This window comes from Eptatretus burgeri, chromosome 2 (assembly GCF_056783735.1).
Source record: "Eptatretus burgeri isolate ZD-2024b chromosome 2, Ebu_testis_v1, whole genome shotgun sequence".
NCBI lineage: Eukaryota > Metazoa > Chordata > Myxini > Myxiniformes > Myxinidae > Eptatretus > Eptatretus burgeri.
This window is the reverse complement of record NC_140962.1, coordinates 8,378,128-8,401,300: the sequence shown is the minus strand read 5'-3', so window position 1 is coordinate 8,401,300 and position 23,173 is coordinate 8,378,128. Positions and strand designations below refer to the sequence as shown.

Sequence of the window (23,173 nt, the reverse complement as noted above, 5' to 3'; positions counted from 1 at the left end):
GGACACAACAGTTGCATTCCCAGATAACGGAACAATAACTGGATGAATGACAGGTTTCGCATCACCCACCAACTCAATATAACGCAGCTTGATCTGATCCACATGTTTCCGAACTGTTCGCCCATCTTTCAGCTTGACACAAAAAACCATGAGTTCCTTCCTTGCTATTAACAACCCCTGGCAGCCATTTCGCTCCAAGGCCGTGGTTCAGTACATAAACAGCTTGGTTTACAGCAAGGTCACGCAATGCAGTCGTGCGATCATGATGGTATTTCTGACCCTGATGCTTGTTCTCAACAGTTTCACTGATGTCAGGATGAACAAGAGAAAGTGTGATTTTGAGTTCTCTCTTCCTAAGCAATTCCGCTGGAAGCACTCCAGTTACGGTGTGTGGTCTGGATCTGTAACCTCGCAACACGCGTGACAAACGTGTTTGAAGCGAACCTTGAGTAACACATCTTAACCCTTGCTTGATAGTCTGTTTAGCACACTCTGCCTGGCCATTAGAAGCGGGTTTAAACGGAACAGAACGGACATGTTTGATACCATTCAATCTCATGAATTCCTGAAATTCCTGACATGCAAAACACGAACCATTGTCGCTTACTAACACATCAGGTAGACCGTGAATAGCGAACATGACACATAAATTCTCAATGGTGGTGGCAGAAGTGCTGGTGGACATGATGGAGCACTCAATCTACTTGGAAAATGCATCAGTGGCAACAAGGAACATTTTTCCTAAGAACGGACCTGCAAAGTCAATATGAATCCTGGACAAAGGTATTGAAGGCCACGACCAAAGACTCAGCGGTGATTCAGCTGGTGACTTGCTGAGCTGCATACACATATCACAACAATGAACACAAGAATCAACACCAGGCCACCAAACATGAGACCTTGCGATAGCTTTCATCGTAACAATACCAGGATGGGTACTATGTCGTTCAGAAACCAACTTCTCTCTTCCCTGCTTTGGCGGGACGACACGTCGGCTCCAAAGTAAGCATTCTGACTGGACAGATAACTCATCTCGACGACGTAAATATGGTTTGTACTCCTCTGAGTCTGGTATATGGGACCAATCGCCAGTCATAACACAACGCTTAACCACAGACAACACAGAATCTCTGTTATCAGGCAGGGAAAGCAGTTTGAGTGCGCCATCAATCGGTTCGCGGGTGCCAGCAGTGACCAATATTTTTGTTGTGTCTGTCTGTCTGTCTGTCTGTCTGCCTGTCTGTTTGTGACTCTCTCCAGAGCATGGCTCGGTGACGTTTGATGCAATCTTGATGAAAGTTGGACACAAGCTAGATATCATGGTCTAGTTGTGTCTTTTTGTATGAGGGGCGTCCCACGCCCCTTGTGGTCGGAGCCACGCCCACTTGAACTTTTTTTTTCTCGATTTTTTCTCGCAATTTCATTTCCTAGAAGCAGTGCATAATGTCCATAAGTACAACATATAAAAAATCCGATTTGATTTGGTCAATTTTGACGGAAGAGATAAGTTTTTACGGTAGGGCTTCCTCAAAAGCTTCCACTAACTCAATTGGTACGTATCGTGGCATTGTTCAACAATGCCCTCGAACCATCGTCGCCTCCCGGCTTATCTTTTATTGTGCTCCACACACAGAAACCTCAGAACCATCAATAGGCCCAGCTTCGTCGTGCCCAGCTATGTTTCCGCCTCCCGATGACCATGACCGCGCTTCCTGTTGATCTGACATATGAAAACACGACGCCATGACTATCAAAGCATTTCTGCTGGTACTCATAGGAGAACTTAATTTAAAACATTGTGTGAACCCCTGATTATACACCACCCTTATACACTGTAATAAGAGGACATTGTTTCATTTTAGGAGATGGAGGCTTTTGTTGGTCACCATTGATGTGTTAAGCCATCTGACAGCTTCTTCTGCACCCCCAAGACTGCACTATCTCCTTCTTCACCACCAAGACTGCACTATCTCATGTCATGCCCACTAATGTTATATGTATATCGATATATATATATATATATATATATATATATATTGTTATGGATTCGGCGGTGGCGGGATTCGCACCCCGCTCTTGACAGCCAAATGTTGAAGATTCAGCGTCATTAATCAGCACCGCCGTCTCCGGGGTTATAACGCCGGCTGGCTCGGCACAGGCCTCGGGTTACGCGCCTCAGATCACGATACCAAAATACACCTGTGCCTTGCCAGTTGTGGAAATAGACCCCGGCTACAGACTGGATTTGTCGGAGACCGAGCGAAGTCTGCCAGTCCGTAGCCCGTTTGGCTTTTATATACAAATCGAGCCAATTGTTCCTCAGCACGGCACAAATAAACTGAAAGCGGCAACTTTCATATGAATCAGCCAGATTTATTGGGGACACATCGGGGAACACAACACAAGCAAAACATTCACGACAATGTTATAATCAATCTATAACCCGCTCTTAACTAGGGAATTACGGATTACGGGTTTCGAAGGAAACCCTAGCGAGATAAACCTTAGACAACATGCAGACAAGACATGCAGACAAGACAGAGTACTTGGTGATGCCTCATGGACGAGAGGAAAAGCGTCAAAGGCACGAATGCGGCTCGTGACAAGCCGATGTCAACGGATTTGAGTGCCCAAGCTCAAACACGCCACGTGGCAAAATGGCGGCATCGTCCTTTTGTCACACTGCCCACGCATGCAGCTTCAGCGCGTTCAGCCCCCGTAAGGTCGACGGCACAAGAGCGGAAGATCCAGGGTGTGCTCCGGCTGGCTTTTCACAAGGTCCAGCATACAAATCCAGGCCTGGCCTGCTCACCAGACTAGGCCAAATTGGGGTGTTGGCTCCGCAGGCGGATCGACGGGATTACAAGACATGTCGAGCCATGCCGTGAGTCGGCACAGTCAGAGGCTCCGTCACTAGACTCCGGATGAACCTGTCGAGGACCTCCTCTAAAGGTCGATCGCAGACTCCCCTCATGCAGTTCCTCCTGCCTCTTTCACGAAGCAGATCGCAGACAGACACAGCCATCCCTTACACAGCAGATTGCGACTCCCACTAGCCGTTTCTCTCTAGCAGAAGGCAGACTGACCTCATCCAGTTCCTCTTGCCATTCGGGGCGGCCTTTTCACAAGAGCCGATCGTGAAAACCCTCATGCAGTCCGACTGCCGATTGCTCGACTCGGCGCTCAGTCAGTTTCACCCTTGCTTTCCCGGCGCTCGCTTTTCTCGAAGCCGACTGACACTCTCAGAGCACTGGGCGGGGACTTGTTCGGAGAGGGGAAGGAAGAAGAATAAAACCACCTCTCGGCACACCACCACTGTATGAACAATGAACAGTCTGCTACATCTCCCGACACACATGTAACGTCCAATTACCGAAAAACCTGGCTAAACATGCATTTAATGGGGGATCTGGGCTAATCCTATATTTAATAACACACGAAGGGCCATTTCCGCAACAATATCATAGTCCTTTGCAACTATTAATTATGAAGGCGATTTGTGGTATACAGTGTTCAAGTTAAGTGTATAATTCAATTTAAATAAAGGTTCAAAGAGGTTTGAAGGCATTTAATAATTAATTCCAGATTTTACCGCCCTTTTACCCAGTGTCTATTACATCACCTTAACTAACACTTTTATATTCGTTCTTCATGCCTGTTGTTTGCGTCCCTTGTAACGTCCTTAAAAACAGCAAGTTTCCTGTTTGGAATGATTTTCAATTTTGAGATCCTCGTGGAGGATCTCTCAGTCTTACTCACGTTGTTGTTCTTCATCTTCTTCTTGTGGACTTTTTTGTTTCACAGCCTGCAGTTTTCATCGAAACTTCCTGAAACTTGGCATATATATGTAAAAATTCCCTGCGCAGACAGTAACCATCTCCGATTTTGAAAATTCCTCCGAGAAAAAAAAGTTATGACGTCAAAATGTCTCCGCTAATGGGAATCGCCTAAAAGATTATCTCCTAAACTCGGCAAGCTTTTTGAATTCTGTTTGCGGGAATCGAACAGGGTATTAGCAGAGATTAATTGCCGCACATATGAGACATCACTATGACGTCATATCATTTTTTATGACGTCATTCCTATTTTCTGACATTTTTTGTTTCACAACCCAGAGTTTTCATCGGATCTTCGTGAAACTTGCCATGTATATGCAGAAAGCCCACGCGCAGGCAGTAACTATCTCAGATTTTGGAAATTATTCCTAGAAAAAAAAGTTGACGTCATAATATCGCCGCTAATGCAAATCGCCTATATCATTATCTCAGAAACTAGGCAAGCTGTTTGAATTTTGTTTGCGGGAATCAAGCCGGGCATTAGCACAGATAATTTATCGCAAACCTGAAACATATTCGTTTTTATGACGTCATCATTGAGAGGACGAGGATCTTAGCTCATTCGAGCTTGTTTTTGACTCCCAAGCAGACAGATTAAAAATATTATTTCACTCTTCTCTGCGTTATGTGAGATCGAGAAACAAAATGCTGTGAAACAGCAAACTTATAAACCGACGGTCATAAACTCGTGGGTGATACTCCTTCCGTGTTTTTGTAACGACCCGTGTGGAGATTTCCGTTTGTTTGTCATCAGATAAAATGGCGCGATTATCGGGAATTGAAGTTTTATTCCGATATGCTGATTCGTTAAAAAAAAAACCATGAAAACATGGGATGAAATGCTCACGCAACAACGCATCATGACCACGATTTTGTGAATTACTCCCATGGTAGTTTTTATTATGAGCTGTTTTTGTAGAAGTTAACCGGGTACAAAAAGCTTGCAAGATGTCCGCCAGGCCAGGAGACCGTGTGTGTCCGTCGGTGATGCTTATCCGCCTTTCCTCGCTGGCAGATTCGGCTGGCAGACGTTGGAATGGCGTTGATCTTGATTTACCTCAGGAGTGTTTGTTAACATTATATTTTGTTATATATATATATATATGGTGTAGTATTAATTTTTGTGATTGGAATAATGCTCTTTGGAATGAAAATATTCAGGTTTAGTTGACAAGAAGACGAAGGGAATTTTAAAATTTGGGCGGGAAAAAGGAAATGGCGGGATTCCCCCCCCCCTCGGAATGGAAGGTTGTGACGTTCATTCATCCCTCGTGGGCGATTTATAATCGCTGGAGAAGACCGCTCGAGTTATCACCGAGACGGGACTTAACGTTTTATCCTGTGGAAGAATTATTCTTCAATCGTCTCACAAAAGGTTGAGGAGAACTTGCGGCGCCATTTTGATCTGTGGCGGTATCGTTTCGCCTTTCATGTTATAATATGTAAATATTCTCGAGCTCGGGTTGGTCGCGGGTTTTCCGGAACCGGGTTCAACCGGAGGAGAGACTCGGATTCCGAACGCCTCGGACGTCTTTTTCCTTTCACGCGAATGATCCTCCTGCTTGGCGTTTTTGGCGCGAACGGCCGCCATTGTTGGTGTCTGTCAGACGCACTCCACTCCACGGATATCTTCTGTGCCTGGTGTTCTGTTGAAAAGTTTCGCTGGTAACGATTCTTCCCTTGATATTGGAACCTTGGTGTGGTTCGTGTGTGAAGATCTCTTCTTTGCCTTTGTGGTAACCTTGCACGTCTCACGTTGGTGAAGCTCGTCTGAAGAGTCCGGAGTCCATTTCTCCTTGATCCCTTCATCAACATGCCAACACTTCGGCCCTGCCGGGTTCGAGAGGGCTGTTCAGCTGAGTACCTCGGTAACTAACCTAACTACTTACTTACCGAACTAAGTACCTCGGTAACTTACCTAACTACTTACCTAGCTGAGTACCTCGGTAACTTACCTAGCTACTTACTGACCTAGCTGAGTACCTCGGTTACTTACCTAGCTAAGTACCTCGGTAACTTACCTAGCTACTTACTTACCTAGCTAAGTACCTCGGTAACTTACCGAACTACTTATCAAGCTAAGTACCTCGGTAACTTACCTAGCTACTTACCTACCTAAGTACCTCGGTAACTTACCGAACTACTTACTTACCTCGGTAACTTACCTTGCTACTAACTTACCCAGCTAAGTACCTTGGTAACTTACCATTCCCTTGTGTCATTTTTATTCCTATTACACGTATTCCCGTCACTTATACGTTCACGACTCCGACCGCTGGCCAACGCTGATGCAGTGCCCCCTGTGTTACTCATGTTGCTAACTTCAGAAGGATGACAGGCAGAGTCAACCCCACCTGGTATTAATTGAAGAACTAAGTGGGATTTGAACTCATGATCCTAGGATCCCAAGCCCACCACCCTAACTATCTGGTGGTGGTCGTATGGCAGCTTATCTGCCGGGGTAGCTATCATTTCTTGAAGTGCGACTGTGTCGCTGATGCAGTGCTCCTCTACCAGTACACACACTGGAACTGGTACTCATTTCGCCGACCTCGGAAGGATGACAGGCTGAGTCAACCCCACCTGGTGTATTAATTCAGCGGCCGACGGGGCTTGAACTCAGGACCCTAGGATCCCAAGCCACCACCCTAACCACCGAGCCACCACCAGGCTCACAACCCTAACCATTAATCCAACACCAGGCATTCATAGATTAATAAATGAAGAGTTACTCTTTCAAAGAGCAGGGTATGCGGGTACACGGGGTCATTCACTGACACGAAAAAAAGCAACGTCCTTGTCTGAATAATTGTGCAGATGGTGGACATGGACCAGTGGAATAAACTACCAGACAATACAGGAACCCACAAATCGTTGTTGATCACCAATTCCAGGAAAAGCATTAAAGGTGTTTTAACAGATCAACCCTTACTGCCCCCAGAAGGCTGCGTGTCCTGATATTGGCATGGCGGGGCCACCTTCAAGAAATGATATAGAGAAACATGAAAAAAACTGGTAGATTTGTGACGTGTGTATATATTGTTGTGGTTACCAAATTCGCAAACCACCATTCAGGTCCCTTAGGTGAGGTATCTCGGCAAGTATATGTGTAGTTAGGCCCAAACCCGTTGTCTAGTGGGAATACATGTCATTTATGCGAGCTGCGACTCTTCAGTATAGCCGTTTTTCTTTTACTATCTTTATTTTGGACCAACCGCCATGATTACCACCACAACCACAACATCAACCACCAACCACAACGCCGCTTCACCACAACCGCCACGACCTTCACATCACACCTCGCAGCCGTCGCATCGCCACCGTTCTTGCCCCGCTGTGGGTACCGGTGTTGGACTCGTGCAGGGCGCACGTCGAACAGCGTGTACAAAATCACGGATTTTGTGCTTCAAAAACGGATCAAAAACGACACACGCCCACTTTTTGCCGTCCAATCGGTGAGCGAGGGGCGATTTGGCCCCGCCTCCAGGACGATCGATATATGCAAATTTGTGGATCAAAAAGCCTTCACGCCCACTTTTTCTCGGGCCAATGGGGAGCGAGGTGAAAGGTCAAAGGGAGGGGGTCAAAGGCGAAGCTACGGGGGGATAAAAGGACCGTGTTCGTCAGTCAGAGCGGTGTGGAAGTCTGGAGCCCGAAGCCTGCAGTAGCTGGAGAAGCTGGAGAGAGTCCAAAGAAGAGTCCAACGGGAGAGTCCAAGAAGAGTCCAACGGGAGAGTCCAAAGAAGAGTCCAGAGTCGGAGAGTCCAGAGGCGGAGAGGCGGCAGCGGCGAAGGCAGACGAGGGGGTGCTCGCGTCGGTGCCGGGAGCTGCACGCCCGAGGGAGGCCGGCAGCGCGACCTGGCCGAGGTGGAGACGCACACCAGGGATAATAAAGATCCTCTATACCCCGAGCATCAGCAACCCCCTCCTGTTTCCCCCCCGCGCTGAGATAGTGCGACCAAGGGGGCCCCTTTCCCACCCCCCTGCCAGACACTGTCCGCGAGGCCCGCGGAGTGAGGCGCCATCGCCGCTCCGCGTCTCATCACCAGACGGGTAGGCGCGACCCGGTCTCGGCCTCAGGCCCGCCTCATTCTTGGGGGCATTTCTTTTCCTTGGTTTTGGGTATGTGTTGTCGGCGCCATCTGTGAAGTAGAATTGTATAAGTGTTGCCGTGTGCTCGGTAGTCGGTATTAGCTCTGCATTGTGTTTTCGCTTTTATATTTGCTTTTTGTGTAAATGGAATTGTGTTTTCTTTTTTTTGTGTGCTTTTGGTGGAATTGAATATGTGTGCTTCCCGTGTGTCGTGAATAAATGTGCTTTGTGTTGAACTGTGTCCCGCTTCGCTTCGTCTTTTTCTCCCATTGAATCCTCATCTTGCTTCATGTAAAGGGTTGGTAGTGGGCTGAATACGCCCGATAATTAATCGAACCGTCGAGGTCGACGATAACACCGCTCGGTTATTCTGATAGTACGGAACGGGTCGCTTAAGTGGCCCGTGTCCGAAGTCGACCTGCGGCGAGGTGCGATCGCCCGGTCTACCCTCCGCGTGGGTACTTAGGTAGGTCGAATTTGGCGAGCAACCCTATCCCACGTGGGGGCCGATTGGCTCGATCGCGGTGAGACCGAAAGGTCCACCCGTGACTGGTTCCCGGCGTTAGTCCGAGAGGGTCACGACTGGATTGTCCGTCCGGTGGGCGACGTGCCGCGATTCGAGTTACGTGGCCGTCAGCACGCCGGCGGGAGCGAATACCGCAACAATATATATATATAAATATATATATATATATATATATATATATATATATATATAATATTGTTGCGGTCTTTGTGACGTGTGTATATATATATATATATATATATATATATATATATATATATATATATATATATAATATTGTTGCGGTCTTTGTGACGTGTGTATATATATATATATATATATATATAACACCCGAAAACAATATATATATATATATAATATTGTTGCGGTCTTCGCGCCCGCCGGCGTGCTGACGGCCACGTAACTCGAATCGCGGCACGCCGCCCACCGGACGGACAATCCAGTCGTGACCCTCTCGGACTAACGCCGGGAACCAGTCACGGGTGGACCTTTCGGTCTCACCGCGATCGAGCCAATCGGCCCCCGCGTGGGATAGGGTTGCTCGCCAAATTCGACCTACCTAAGTACCCACGCGGAGGGTAGACTGGGCGATCGCACCTCGCCGCAGGTCGACTTCGGACACGGGCCACTTAAGCGACCCGTTCCGTACTATCAGAATAACCGAGCGGTGTTATCGTCGACCTCGACGGTTCGATTAATTATCGGGCGTATTCAGCCCACTACCAACCCTTTACGTGAAGCAAGATGGGGATTCAATGGAGGAAAAGACGAAGCGAAGCGGGAGAACAGTTCAACAATAAAGCACATTTATTCGCGGCACACGGGAAGCACACAAATACAATTCCATTTACACAAAAAGCAACTATAAAAGCGAAAACAATGCAGAGCTAATACCGACTACCGAGCACACGGCAACACTTATACAATTCTACTTCACAGACGGCGCCGACAATACATACCCAAAACCAAGGAAAAGAAATACCCCAAGAATGAGGCAGGCCTGAGGCCGAGACCGGGTCGGGCCTACCCGTCTGGTGATGAGACGCGGAGCGGCGATGGCCCCGCAACCCGCGGGCCTCGTCGACGGTGTCTGGTAGGGGGTGGGAAAAGGGGCCCCCTTGGTCGCACTATCTCAGCGCGGGGGGAAACAGGAGGGGGTTGCTGATGCTCGGGGTATAGAGGATCTTTATTATCCCTGGTGTGCGTCTCCACCTCGGCCAGGTCGCGCTGCCGGCCTCCCTCGGGCGTGCAGCTCCCGGCACCGACGCGAGCACCCCCTCGTCCGACTCTCTTCAGCTTCTCCAGCCACTGCAGGCTTCGGGCTCCAGACTTCCACACTCGTCCCCTCCGTTCCGACTCCTTCTCGTTCTCGTTCTCCTTTTCGTTCTCGTTCTCCTTTTTTCTCCTTCTGACTGACGAACACCGTCCTTTTATCCCCCCCCGTAACTTCGCCTTTGACCCCCTCCCTTTGACCTTTCACCTCGCTCCCCATTGGCCCGAGAAAAAGTGGGCGTGAAGGCTTTTTGATCCACAAATTTGCATATATCGATCGTTCTGGAGGCGGGGCCAAATCGCCCCTCGCTCACCGATTGGACGGCAAAAAGTGGGCGTGTGTCGTTTTTGATCCGTTTTTGAAGCACAAAATCCGTGATTTTGTACACGCTGTTCGACGCGCGTTCTGCATGAGTCCAACACCGGTACCCACAGCGGGGCAAGAACGGTGGCGATGCTACGGTTGCGAGGTGTGACGTGAAGGTCGTGGCGGTTGTGGTGAAGCGGTGGTTGTGGTCGGTGGTTGATGTTGTGGTTGTGATCATGGCGGTTGGTCCAAAATAAAGATAGTAAAAGAAAAACGGCTATCCTAAAGAGTCGCAGCACGTATAAATGACATGTATTCCCACTAGACAACGGGTTTGGGCCTAACTACACATGCACTTACCGAGATACCTCACCTAAGGGACCTGAATGGTGGTTTGCGAATCTGGTAACCACAACACTACCCCTTCCCTTTTTACAGACTCGTCCCGAGTCGTCAAATTTTCGTGTGCCATCATGTGTAGTTTTCCCCTAGTACATTTTACCTACGGATCCCTGAGTGCGACATTCATGGTATTCGTGTCCCCAAAATAAATAACCTGAGGGCTGCGTAACTACCTAAACAAACTCACTCACACGGACGACTTAAATAAAATTGCCGGCGCTAAGACATACATGCCGGGGGCGCACTCATATGTACAGTACATCTTAACCTTAACTTACAAATTTTACACTAAACCATGGCCCAGGATCACTGAACTCTGCAAAAGAAAGCAGTTAGCAGGGAGCCAGGCTGCCCGCATGCAGTCTCTGGCTCAAACAATGCAGGTGACAGGGAACTTGGCTGGCTGCTCACACGCAGTCCAAGGCCTTCCCTTTTGAACTGAACGCAGTGAACCACAACGGTGCATGGGCTGCACAAACGCAGTCTCCGTGCCAGCTCAAGTGGCACACGCAATGAGCACAACGAATGGATGCATGAACACAAACACGGTGCACGGGCCGCCACTGCAGGCCCGTGTTGTAGCTGCCAACAAGGCAGTTCTTGCAGCTTGCAAACTGTTGCCTTGCGGATCCTGGCGCACATGGAAATGAACAGGGGGGGGCAAAGCAAAAAATGAACGGGGCTGGTGAACGTGGGCAGTGGGCATGGCATGGCAAAGGTAGCAGGCAAACACAGCCCGCAGAAGAAGGCCGCTGCAGGCAAACACAGCCGGCAGATGAAGACCGTTGCAGGCAAACACAGCCGGCAGATGAACTGGCCGGCACAGGCCTCGAAGAAAAACAGCCAGCAGATGAACTGGCCGGCACAGGCCTCGAAGAAAAACACGGCCAGCCGATGAAGTTGGCCAGCCTTTGCCGTTCAATGGAGGTTGGTGGAGGGAGTGCGGTGGTGCTGGCCACTTGGAAGGCGGGCTCGGACCTACCTACCTGTCTCCCTCCCAACCTATCGCCTTTGCCTGTCACTGTACATACCCACTCCCTTAATTTGTCAAACCCCAATTTAGCCCCAACTTATTTTTTTTTTATTTTTACTTTTATGTTTACTTCCCCTCTATAAATCGTCCCCTAACCCCCTTTATCGTCCTTGTTCGGCTAACCTATTCTGTCACCTAGCCTACTCCCAACCCCTACGTTCCCTTCCCAGAGGGGAACAAGGGAGAGCTGACGTCCTGTGTCGAGGCCCAACGAAGCCTCAGAATGGCCTCCCCAGAGTTCGGCGATCTTAACACCAAGTGGGTCCAGCGGCCCACAACGACAGCGAGGGGATGGATGGTGCGGAGGGGTACATCTCCTAATCTACCCTAACCATTTAACTGTTAAACTACCCCGGGGCTTTCAACAAGCGCCTCTCGCTTAAACTATTGGTTCTAACAACCCAGATTCCCATCGCCTGTGTTGGTGTCCTTACAATTTCGGGCCTCGCCCCCCAATTTTCTCTCCGTGCCCTCACACGGTCTCCTGGCTGGGACACGTGGCTCCCTTTGGCAGGCACGACCCTCTGCCGAATCTCCCGCTATGGCACCCCGGGCACTACACTGCCTCCGAGCCTACCAGCTCCCTAACACCGGGGAGTGCCCCCATGGCACCTCCCCTGAAACGCACACTTGGCAGGCCGGCCCACCGGGCCCCTTTCCGAGGGTCACCCGTGCCCACAACACTGCCCACGCGGCTAATGGCGCCCCGGGCCCCGCACCAAGCAGGCGCACCCGTGCCCACTACGCTATCCCGGCCCCCATGGGCCCTTGGCCTACCGCGGCCGACTAGCCTGGTGCCCGGGGTACCCACTCAGCGATACTCACCTTTCGCAGCCACGCTCCCAAGCCCGTCAACAGGGCTCCTGCACCCCTCCAAATGGGTTTCGAGCCTACACTCCCACCAACAACAAAACGACCTCCATTTTTCAATTTGACTAACCCAGCTAACTCACTTTACTCTGACCCCGGGGTCCCTTGGGCGGGAGTCACTCCTCCCCCCAATCACTCATCGCACCATGCATTCCCCATTCGCTCCATTCACACAGACCCGCTGGCCTCACTCACTCACCAAGCACATGCTTCCAATTCACTCACCAACAACTCTTCAACACACACACCACTGAACTCTGCCATCCTCCTAACTACATCCCCTAACTAACTCGTGCTCCCACGTCGTCCCTTAAACTACAGCACGTTCCTTTTAACACTACGTAGCTAAGCTACGTCCCCACTACACATCCAAAGTCTGTCTCTGTCTCCAAATCATCTCATTAATCAATTTCCCAACCTAAATCTGGCTACAATCCCTCTAACTAATCCATTCCACGGACTCCATGAGGACTTACCCCTGCCCCATGAAGTCGGTCTAACTAAGCTAACCCTTCCCCCTAACTAATTTTCATCCTGTGCCCAGCTAAGGGGGTCTTTCACCCCTTGCCCAGGAATCCTGTACACCCGAAAGTGAGGCTTGCTTTTTTTTTTTTTTTTCCCATGCGCAGCACCTGCGCGGCAACTCAGAGCTCGCGCACTTTGCACCTGCCCGTGACGTCATGCAGCTGCACGTGTTCCTCGTCCCTCCTTGGACGGGACCATCCGGCAGAGATACCCCTCCTGCCGGATTCCAACCCCACGTGCAGCCATGACGTCACCGTGCGCATAAAAAAAACAAGCCCCACGTCTCGAGGGGTTCCCCACGCGAACACATGTGCTCTGCCCGTTGGAGCTTAACACACACGATCGCGTGGAGAACCCGTCCGGTCCAAATCCATTTACCTGCCTAAACTTTGTCCGTCCGCGGGATCGGCAAATCCACCGCTGGCGTTTCCGGACCGGGACTTCACTCTCGCAAGCGAGCACGTGGTGGTCTCGTGCGTTGCACAGCACGAACCGCGTGCTCACTGCTGGGCGAACCCGGCACGGTCCTCGAAACAACCACAGCCGCTACCCGGCTTTCTTTCCTCCCATGTCGCCGTCTCCGTCTCCATTCAACACACGCATACCTGCGTGTTACGACGCACACAGTCCACTCCATCACATTCACACGGGGAGACGCGGCTGCGTGCTCCCGCATGCCAACCGACATCTCCCTTACATACCGCTCTCTCACACACACGGTCTCCCTTGCACTCAGCGACCTTGCACACGGCCGTTCACTCACGCGTGCCTCACTACTCACACAAACCATACTACTCACACGTGGTGCTCCATTCACTCGCGCGGGGGCACTCACCCGCGGTGCCTCACCCACACACGCGAGGGCACTCAACCGCTGTGCCTCATCCACACACCGTGCCTCACTCATACACGCGGGGGCACTCACCCGCGGTACCTCACTCATACACACGGCGACACTCACACACGCGGTCTCTTCCACACAACGTCCCTCACTCATACACGCGGGGGCACTCAACCGCGGTGCCTCATCCACACACCGTGCCTCACTCATACACGCGGGGGAACTTAACCGCGGTGCCTCATCCACACACGCGGGGGCACTCACCCGCGGTTCCTCACTCATACTGGCCGTTTCACTCACACACACGGCCTCTTCCACACACGGTTCCTCATCCACACACGGTGCCTCATCCAAACACGGCGTGCTGGGAAGCACGCACTCCAGCACCATCGCCACCACACCACTCACACACGGGGTCGCTTCCACACACGGGGACGCACTCACGCCTTGCACCACACACACAGGGACAACTACACTGGGGATTCGTGTCCCCACAAGGGTCTCCGGGGCCTCTATACCCCCCAAGCTCTCCGTGCACCCGTCCACAGCACTCCTCCCCTCAACCTCGCAAAACACGACCGAACTCACCTGGTCGTGACTCGCCTCGAGGGGGCATACTCCCTCCCCTCGTTCCTGGAGGAGGCCATCCAGGTGCTCGCACCGGGTCCCTGCACGGTCCGCCAGCTCACCCCCATTATCCTCCACTACCTCTGTGTGTGTGTGTGCGTCACTTACCCCGTCTTCCTCGTGTAGTCTTTCCTCTATTTTTTTTATCTCCCGTGTCTCTACCAACTCTTCACCCTTTACCTCCCTTGTCTCAACTATTATTTCCTTTGTCACGGCCTTCATGCCCGCCTGCAGGCATCGGCCCATGTTCTGCGTCTCACCCCGTAGCTCTTTCATTTCTTCCTTCATGTTTGCTTCCATTCCGTTTATTTGCTGTGTATTCGCATCCATCGTCGTTTTCACTTCATTCATTTGCTTGTTCATTTCGTTTTTCATTTCATTTGTATTTGTATCCATCGTCGTTTTCACTTCATTCATTTGTTTGTTCATTGCCGCCAGCATGGCGCATAGCTGGGCCATGTTGGATGCACTCAGCTGAGCCGTTTCGGCAAGGGTTGGGAAAGGGTTTTGGTGGAGAGGGGGGGGGGAGGTGTCATACACCGCGGCCGCTGCCGCACCCACCTCGGGCCCTGGGTTCAGTTGGGCGAGTCCGTGTTCCTGCGCAATCAACATTTCCTGCTCGGGGATTCCATCCTGAGCCATGGATTCTACATTACTATTACACATACCTAATCCACCCGGCACCCGCTCGCCTTGAGACGCCATCTTGCTTCTCGTGAAGGGTTAATTTCGCTCGCTCGTAATTTGGAGGGAATCGGGGGTCGCTTCTCTCACCCCTGGACCGATTCCCGTGAATTTAGCCGGAGACAGGAGAGCCTGTTTTCCTGTTCTCCGATACCAGTGCCGCGAGGAGGGCGATGGATTTGTATCGCACGACCTGACACCAGTGTTGCGGTCTTCGCGCCCGCCGGCGTGCGAACGGCCACGTAACTCGAATCGCGGCACGTCGCCCACCGGACGGACAATCCAGTCGTGACCCTCTCGGACTAACGCCGGGAACCAGTCACGGGTGGACCTTTCGGTCTCACCGCGATCGAGCCAATCGGCCCCCGCGTGGGATAGGGTTGCTCGCCAAATTCGACCTACCTAAGTACCCACGCGGAGGGTAGACCGGGCGATCGCACCTCGCCGCAGGTCGACTTCGGACACGGGCCACTTAAGCGACCCGTTCCGTACTATCAGAATAACCGAGCGGTGTTATCGTCGACCTCGACGGTTCGATTAATTATCGGGCGTATTCAGCCCACTACCAACCCTTTACGTGAAGCAAGATGGGGATTCAATGGAGGAAAAGACGAAGCGAAGCGGGAGAACAGTTCAACAATAAAGCACATTTATTCGCGGCACACGGGAAGCACACAAATACAATTCCATTTACACAAAAAGCAAATATAAAAGCGAAAACAATGCAGAGCTAATACCGACTACCGAGCACACGGCAACACTTATACAATTCTACTTCACAGACGGCGCCGACAACACATACCCAAAACCAAGGAAAAGAAATACCCCAAGAATGAGGCAGGCCTGAGGCCGAGACCGGGTCGGGCCTACCCGTCTGGTGATGAGACGCGGAGCGGCGATGGCCCCGCAACCCGCGGGCCTCGTGGACGGTGTCTGGTAGGGGGTGGGAAAAGGGGCGCCCTTGGTCGCACTATCTCAGCGCGGGGGGAAACAGGAGGGGGTTGCTGATGCTCGGGGTATAGAGGATCTTTATTATCCCTGGTGTGCGTCTCCACCTCGGCCAGGTCGCGCTGCCGGCCTCCCTCGGGCGTGCAGCTCCCGGCACCGACGCGAGCACCCCCTCGTCCGACTCTCTTCAGCTTCTCCAGCCACTGCAGGCTTCGGGCTCCAGACTTCCACACTCGTCCCCTCCGTTCCGACTCCTTCTCGTTCTCGTTCTCCTTTTCGTTCTCGTTCTCCTTTTTTCTCCTTCTGACTGACGAACACCGTCCTTTTATCCCCCCGTAACTTCGCCTTTGACCCCCTCCCTTTGACCTTTCACCTCGCTCCCCATTGGCCCGAGAAAAAGTGGGCGTGAAGGCTTTTTGATCCACAAATTTGCATATATCGATCGTTCTGGAGGCGGGGCCAAATCGCCCCTCGCTCACCGATTGGACGGCAAAAAGTGGGCGTGTGTCGTTTTTGATCCGTTTTTGAAGCACAAAATCCGTGATTTTGTACACGCTGTTCGACGCGCGTTCTGCATGAGTCCAACACCGGTACCCACAGCGGGGCAAGAACGGTGGCGATGCTACGGTTGCGAGGTGTGACGTGAAGGTCGTGGCGGTTGTGGTGAAGCGGTGGTTGTGGTCGGTGGTTGATGTTGTGGTTGTGATCATGGCGGTTGGTCCAAAATAAAGATAGTAAAAGAAAAACGGCTATCCTAAAGAGTCGCAGCACGTATAAATGACATGTATTCCCACTAGACAACGGGTTTGGGCCTAACTACACATGCACTTACCGAGATACCTCACCTAAGGGACCTGAATGGTGGTTTGCGAATCTGGTAACCACAACAATATATAAATATATATATATATATATATATATATATATATATATATATATATATATATATATATATATATACATATATATATATATATATCTGGTAGATTGGTGAATGGTGATGTACAGTGCCGAGAGAAAGTCTAAACCCTCTTTCAAATTTTTCACCTTTTGTTGCCTTCTTATAACCTGGAATTTAATTGCATTAAATCAGACTTTTTCCACCTTAATACTTACACATCGTAACTCGCAACTTCCGAGTGAAAAATAAATTGTACAAATTTCAGAAAAGGATTAAAAAAACAATACAAACCCAGAATATCTTGGCTGGATAAGTTTCCACGCTCCTTACAACAGCAATTTTAAATGAGCTCAGGTGTAACCAATTACCTTCAAAATCACACACCATGTTAATTGGCCTCGACCTGTGTTAAATTGTGGTGATTCTCATTATTTCAGAACAAAATCAGCTGTTCCTGTAGGTGTCCTCTACTGGATATTGCATTTCACAGCAAAGACTCAACCATGAGTACCAAGGAGCTTTCAAAAGACCTCCAGGATAAAGTCGTGGAAAGTCACAGATCAGGGGAAAGGTATAAAAAATATTTCAAAGGCCTTTGAATATCCCTTGGAGCACAGTCAAGACAATCATTAAGAAATGGAAGGCATATGGCACCACCAAGACCCTGCCGAGATGAGGTCATACCACTAAACTGGATGAAAAAGCATGGAGGAGGAGAAGGAGGAGGAGATTGGGACCATACTCTGTGTGGAGTGTTGGTGTTGCCTAAGCAGTCTCCTTGGCGATTGGGCACAATCCTGGACAGGTCGCCACTACGAAACAGTATAGCAGTATGCTGGCACTCATTTTGCCGACCTCCGAAGGATGACAGGTCGAGTTAACCCCACCTGGTATTAATTGAAAAGCTGAGCGGGATTTGAATTCAGGACCCAAGGATCCAAATCCCGCCCCCCTAACCATTAAGCCAACACCAGGCATAGGAGACTGATCATGGAGGATACTGATCAGAAAGGACACCAAGAGGCCAATGGCGGCTTCGAAGGAGCTGCAGGTGTTTATGGCAAAGACTGGTCATTGTGTGCCTGTGACAACAATATCTCAAGCACTCCACAAGTCTGGCCTGTACAGTAGGGTGGAAAGAAGGAAGCCATTACTCAAAAAGCCCACCTTGAGTCCCGTTTGAGGAATGCAAAAAAACTTTCCGGAGATTCTGAAGCCATGTGGCAAAAAGTTTTGGGGTCTGATGAAACCAAGATAGAACTTTTTGGCCTAAAATAACAGCGCAAACCCAACACAGCACATCACCCAAAGAACACCATCCCTACTGTGAAGCATGGTGATGGCAGTCTAATATTATAGGGATGTTTTTCATCAGCAGGAACTGGGGCACTTATCAGGATAGAAGGAAAAATGGATGGAGCAAAATACAGAAAAATCCTAAAGGAAAACCTGCTGCCCTCTGCAAGAAAGCTGAGATTGGGACGGAAGTTCACCTTTCATCGTGACAATGACCCGAGGCACATAGGCAAATCAACATTGGAGTGGCTGAGGAACAAAAAGATAAATATCCTTGAGTGACCCAGTCAGAGCCCTGACCTAAATCCAATTGAAAAATCTGTTGCATGACTGAAGATTGCTGTCCATCAACACTCCCCATGCAACTTAACTGAGTTTGAACAGTTTGGTGGAGAAGAATGGACAAATTTTGTCCAATCAAGGTGTACAAAGTTGGTGGAGACCTATCCCCATGGACTCAGCTGTAATTGCTGTCAATTGTGAACACATATCCAACCAGGATATTCTAGTTTTGTATTTTTAATTAATTTTCTGATATTTGTAGAACTTGTTTTTCACTTGGAAGTTGTGGGTGACGAAGCTGTGTAAATAAAGATGGAAAAAGTCTGATTTCATGCAATTTAATTCCAGGATATAAGGCAACAAAAGGTGAAAAATTTTAAAGGGGGTTGTCGACTTTCTCTCGGCACTGTATATAACTGGTGGATTGGTATAAAACCAGTGGTAGCCTGTATTCCACATTAGTACAGGTATGGCGTTTGCATCACTCACTTGATGATGTGTTAAATGCGAGCGGTTCCAAGCAGGTCCAATATGGCACTCAGTGGCGGTAGACGTGTCAAAAGTCCACCGAATTGGCGTATGTAATAAATAGACGCGCCTTATTTTATGGGTTTTTATGCCTCCACACCAAGGGTGCCGGAGGCATTATGTTTCCGGGTTGTCCGTCCGTCAAGATTTTCGTTTACACGATAACTCAAGAAGCAAATTGTAGAATTTCATCAAACTTGGTAAAAAGGTAAAGTAAGACAGGGCAATTAAGTGATTAGATTTTGGGCCAGATGTGATAAAGGTCAAGGGTCAAAGATCAAGGTCAAACTGAAATTTTACTCTTTACGCCCTAACTCAAGAAATATTGGACAGAATTTCATAAAACTTGGTACAAAGGTAAAGTTAGACAGGGCAATTAACTGATCAGATTTTGGGCCAGATATGATAAAGGTCAAGCGTCAAATATGACAATACTCAAGTGTTTGTGCGGGAGAGCGGAGGCATACTCGTTGACCTTCCGCAGTCGAATTACTCTAGTTAATTATTATTTGTTTTCTATTTTTTAACAGAACAGTTCCATACACAAAGATTTGGATTTGGCTGATTGTCTCGCTGAAAGAGCCTGTTTCCTTAATTGTTTGTGAGAATTGATACTTATACTGTATAAATGTGACTTTTTTGATCGTACCAGATCACTTTTTGGCAGTTTTAAAAATTCTTTATTTTAAAAATGCATTTCTTGGGCTGATGGGATGGCTGAGAGGTATTCACACCTGCCTTCAAGATGTCTATTAAGCTCTCTCTCAAGAGTTCGAATCCTGACCCAGCTGTAAGTTCCGTAAGTTGTTCGTCTGGTGGTTCACCGGCAGGGTCATTCATCAATGTGTGTGGCGTTCCTCAGGTGCAAGTTAAACCAGCGGCCCGTCTGCCGATATTTATTGGTCGACGTCAAAGATCCCACGGTGTGTTGTTTTTTTTATGCGAAGAGTCGGTGAGCTATCGCCTGCACCCTGGACAAATTACAAATTCCTGCAGGGGGGCACTGCATCAGCAGCACAGCCGTATCCTCAGCCAATGATGCTACTCCACAACCATGTGCGACATTCGAACGAAGAAGAGCATTTAAAAAAAAAAAGATTCCTTCCATCAAGATTACTTTCCTCGATATGGAAGAGATACAACAGATTCAATTATTATGATGCAAGGCAATATGTTGTCCAACAGGATCTAGCTATTTGTACAGTGCAAATCAGCCATGGTGGAGTAATGGAGGATAGAAAAATAGTAATTATTTACTTAACCGATTATATGCACGTGACGTCACTTATAAGCACTGCTGAGTTGTTGTTTTTTTATGTATTTATTTTTACAACAATTCGAAGTGTCCAACCGACGCATTCCTTGACATCATGTTGTACACAGTGATGATGTGAAGCGTTTTCCTCATCGTCTTCTCTGTCTTGGCAACTTTTACTGTACAACATGTAATTGTTTTTTTTTTGTTGTTGTTGTTTTTTTTTAACATCTTCAATTAAAGCTATTTGAAGATACTTATCGGTTCATTGAAGTGAAATAAACGACGGTAGATCGAAAAGAAGGAAGAGAGAAAGTGGCGAAAAAAAAAGAAGAGGAAGAACATGACAGCATGCCGGGCCAGCCCCAGCATCTCGACAAAACAGATGGAGAAAGCTCCTTAAACAACAACAATAATAACAACAGCAGCAGCGGTAACAGCAACAACAATAGTTGTGGAGTGGTTGTTTCGAGCGCCAACAGCAACAATAACGATCATCTCAACAACATCAGCAGCGGAGGAGAGGGAGGCGGCGGAAGCAGCAACAGCAGTAACAACAACGCGCCAAACAACGTTGAGGGAGAGATGGATCAGGAGTCTCCGGGTAACGAGGAGAGTTCGGACGAAGAGACGGGAAGCACCTCGGCTTCAGAGGAAGATGAGGAAGAGGAGGAAGAAGAGGAGGAGGAAAGTTCTGGTACTCCTGGGCTCGGGACTCCCATATGTTATCCCTGCAATCCACCGAGCTATACATTAATATGAATACTTGTGCAGATCCTGTGATTTCTTTGCGCCTTAGTTTTTCTTTTAAGTATATCATGTTGAATTGCAATGCTGTATATTGTACAAGTTTAACTTTGATCCTGTGTTGTGTTGATATTATGATTCACAAAAATATTTTTTCTCTGTTGTGCTGTGTGTACCTTTGTGTGTACACCCTCCCACCACCCCCTCCCGGACACACTCCCCTCGACGGGCTTCACCCCCATCCGTATTCCCCCTCCCGCTGACATGCTCCCCCCCCCAACACGCTGACCCACCTTGCTGACACGCTGACCCGCCCCACACACAGATGCACTTCGCACCCCCCAACACAGATGCGCTCTCTCCTCCCCCCACGCACAGATACACTCTCCTCCCTCCCCCCCCCACATATGCTCTTCGCCCCCCCCACGCATAGATGTGCTTTGCTCCCCCCCACTCTGACTCTGCCCACTTCCCCCAACATGCTTTCACCCCTGACATTCTGCCAAATAATGGATTTTTTTTCTTGCTTCATTGTTTATTGGGACCCCTCCACACTGATTATTATGCATGATTATTTCAGACATGAATGATGAAGATTATGAACGACGTCGAACTGAGTGTTTGAGCGAGATGTCCGACCTGGAAAAACAATTTTCTGATCTCAAAGAGCAGTAAGTACTCCAAGTGATTTACTGGTGTGTTTTTACGAAAGGTGTCCTGTTTTTATTTTTTTATTGTGTGTTTGGCAAACATACAAGTTTAGGTGTTTTTGAGGGAGCTATCCCCTCCCCATGGAATTTATCATTGCTATTATCTGATAAGCCTGTGGTTCTGAACCTTTATCGGTTGGAATAGCCCTTGGTCTCAGCTTGAGGTGTCACGTACCCCCTCTCAACAATGACTCAGTCATTTTATAGTACACTACTTGTATCGTCAAAAAGATGATACAACAACACTAAAACTTTTATTGAGAATCCAAACAAAGTTTATTTTCCATTTTTTACTTGTGTTCTCAACCACAGACAAAAAAAACGTACACAAGCTACAAAAAATTGCCGATCGAGCTGTTTAATAAACAGCCAAAACTTAGTGTGAAGACTGTTGCTGCTTATTAGCGCCAAACAAATCGATTCTCGGCGATGTCTTTCAGCTTGTTCTTTGCTTTGTCGTCATTAATGCGAGCACAGAAAATCCCGACTCGCAGAGGCAGGTTGTGACGAACTGGACTCAAACTTGGCAAGCTTGCTTAGTCATGCCTTGCTAACTTTGCACCAGAATTGATTCAGTTCAATTGACACAAAGTTTACGATTATTGTGCAAATTAAGAAGCTCGTCTTTTGTCTGGTCTATTCAAGAGATGTGGTTAAAGGGCTCTTCTCACAAATGTCAGCTACCAGGCCAGTCGCGAAATATCCTTCAAAGTTGACTTTGAGAATTTTCAGGTGCAAAAAACACTGGCGAACTCTTAGTCCCTCTGTATGTACCAGATCAGAAGTCATTTCATCAAATGGAGGAAAATGGGCAAAGTTACCAGAATTCACTCTTCATCCCCAGAGAGCCATCTTCTCTTGAAAGGATTTGACCTTTTCTTCAGCCTCTAAGATTGTCACTCTTCTTCCTTGGAGTGATGCTCAAAGAGTTCAGCATTCCGAACACCAAAAGTTTGCACCACAAAAGCACAAAGTTCTGGTCCATGAAACGCTGTAGCAGATTTGATCCTTTTTCAAGCAGGAACATCTCAATCAAATGTTGAAGTTCAAAAATCCTTGTCACACCTTTTCCTCTGGAAGGCCAGCGTACTTCGATCTGAAACGGAAGAACGGTGTGTTCAAATTTAACCTCTTTGCCCAGCACTTGGAACACGTCATGATTCAGTGCCTGCTCAGTGAAGAATGTAGTGACTGGAGATCACATTTCAATTCACCTTTTTGACAAGAACAGTGAAGCTGGCTTCCAATGCCAGTCGCCGACTGGGCATTCTCCGTTGTGCAAAGTCCTTGCTTGGCACACCTGAGCTCCTGACCACATACAGAGCTTCCGTCCGCAGCCTGATGGAGTACTGCTCTCCCCTTTGGGCTGGTGCTCCTGCCTCTCACTTTTCTCGGCTTCATGCTGTGGAAACCAAGGCATTTCAGATCAATGGTATCTCCCACGATGAAGCTGAGTCTTTGGACCTCTCACTCTCTCACCGCAGGCAGGTC

The 23,173-nt window shown here is 48.8% G+C and overlaps 1 protein-coding gene across 3 annotated transcripts in view; it reads left to right on the top strand.

Moving 5' to 3' along the window:
* The first annotated feature begins 5,043 nt into the window (after positions 1-5,043).
* BRMS1L (BRMS1 like transcriptional repressor) overlaps positions 5,044-23,173 on the top strand; it is a 64,672-nt gene continuing 46,542 nt past the window's right edge. The window contains exons 1-2 of one of the 3 annotated variants that reach the window (XM_085862177.1): positions 5,044-5,211; positions 21,553-21,643. In XM_085862177.1, the coding sequence (XP_085718303.1) occupies positions 5,052-5,211; positions 21,553-21,643 (251 nt within the window). In that variant the 5' untranslated portion in view covers positions 5,044-5,051. The other 2 variants (XM_085862184.1, XM_085862169.1) reach the window with 2 other exon arrangements.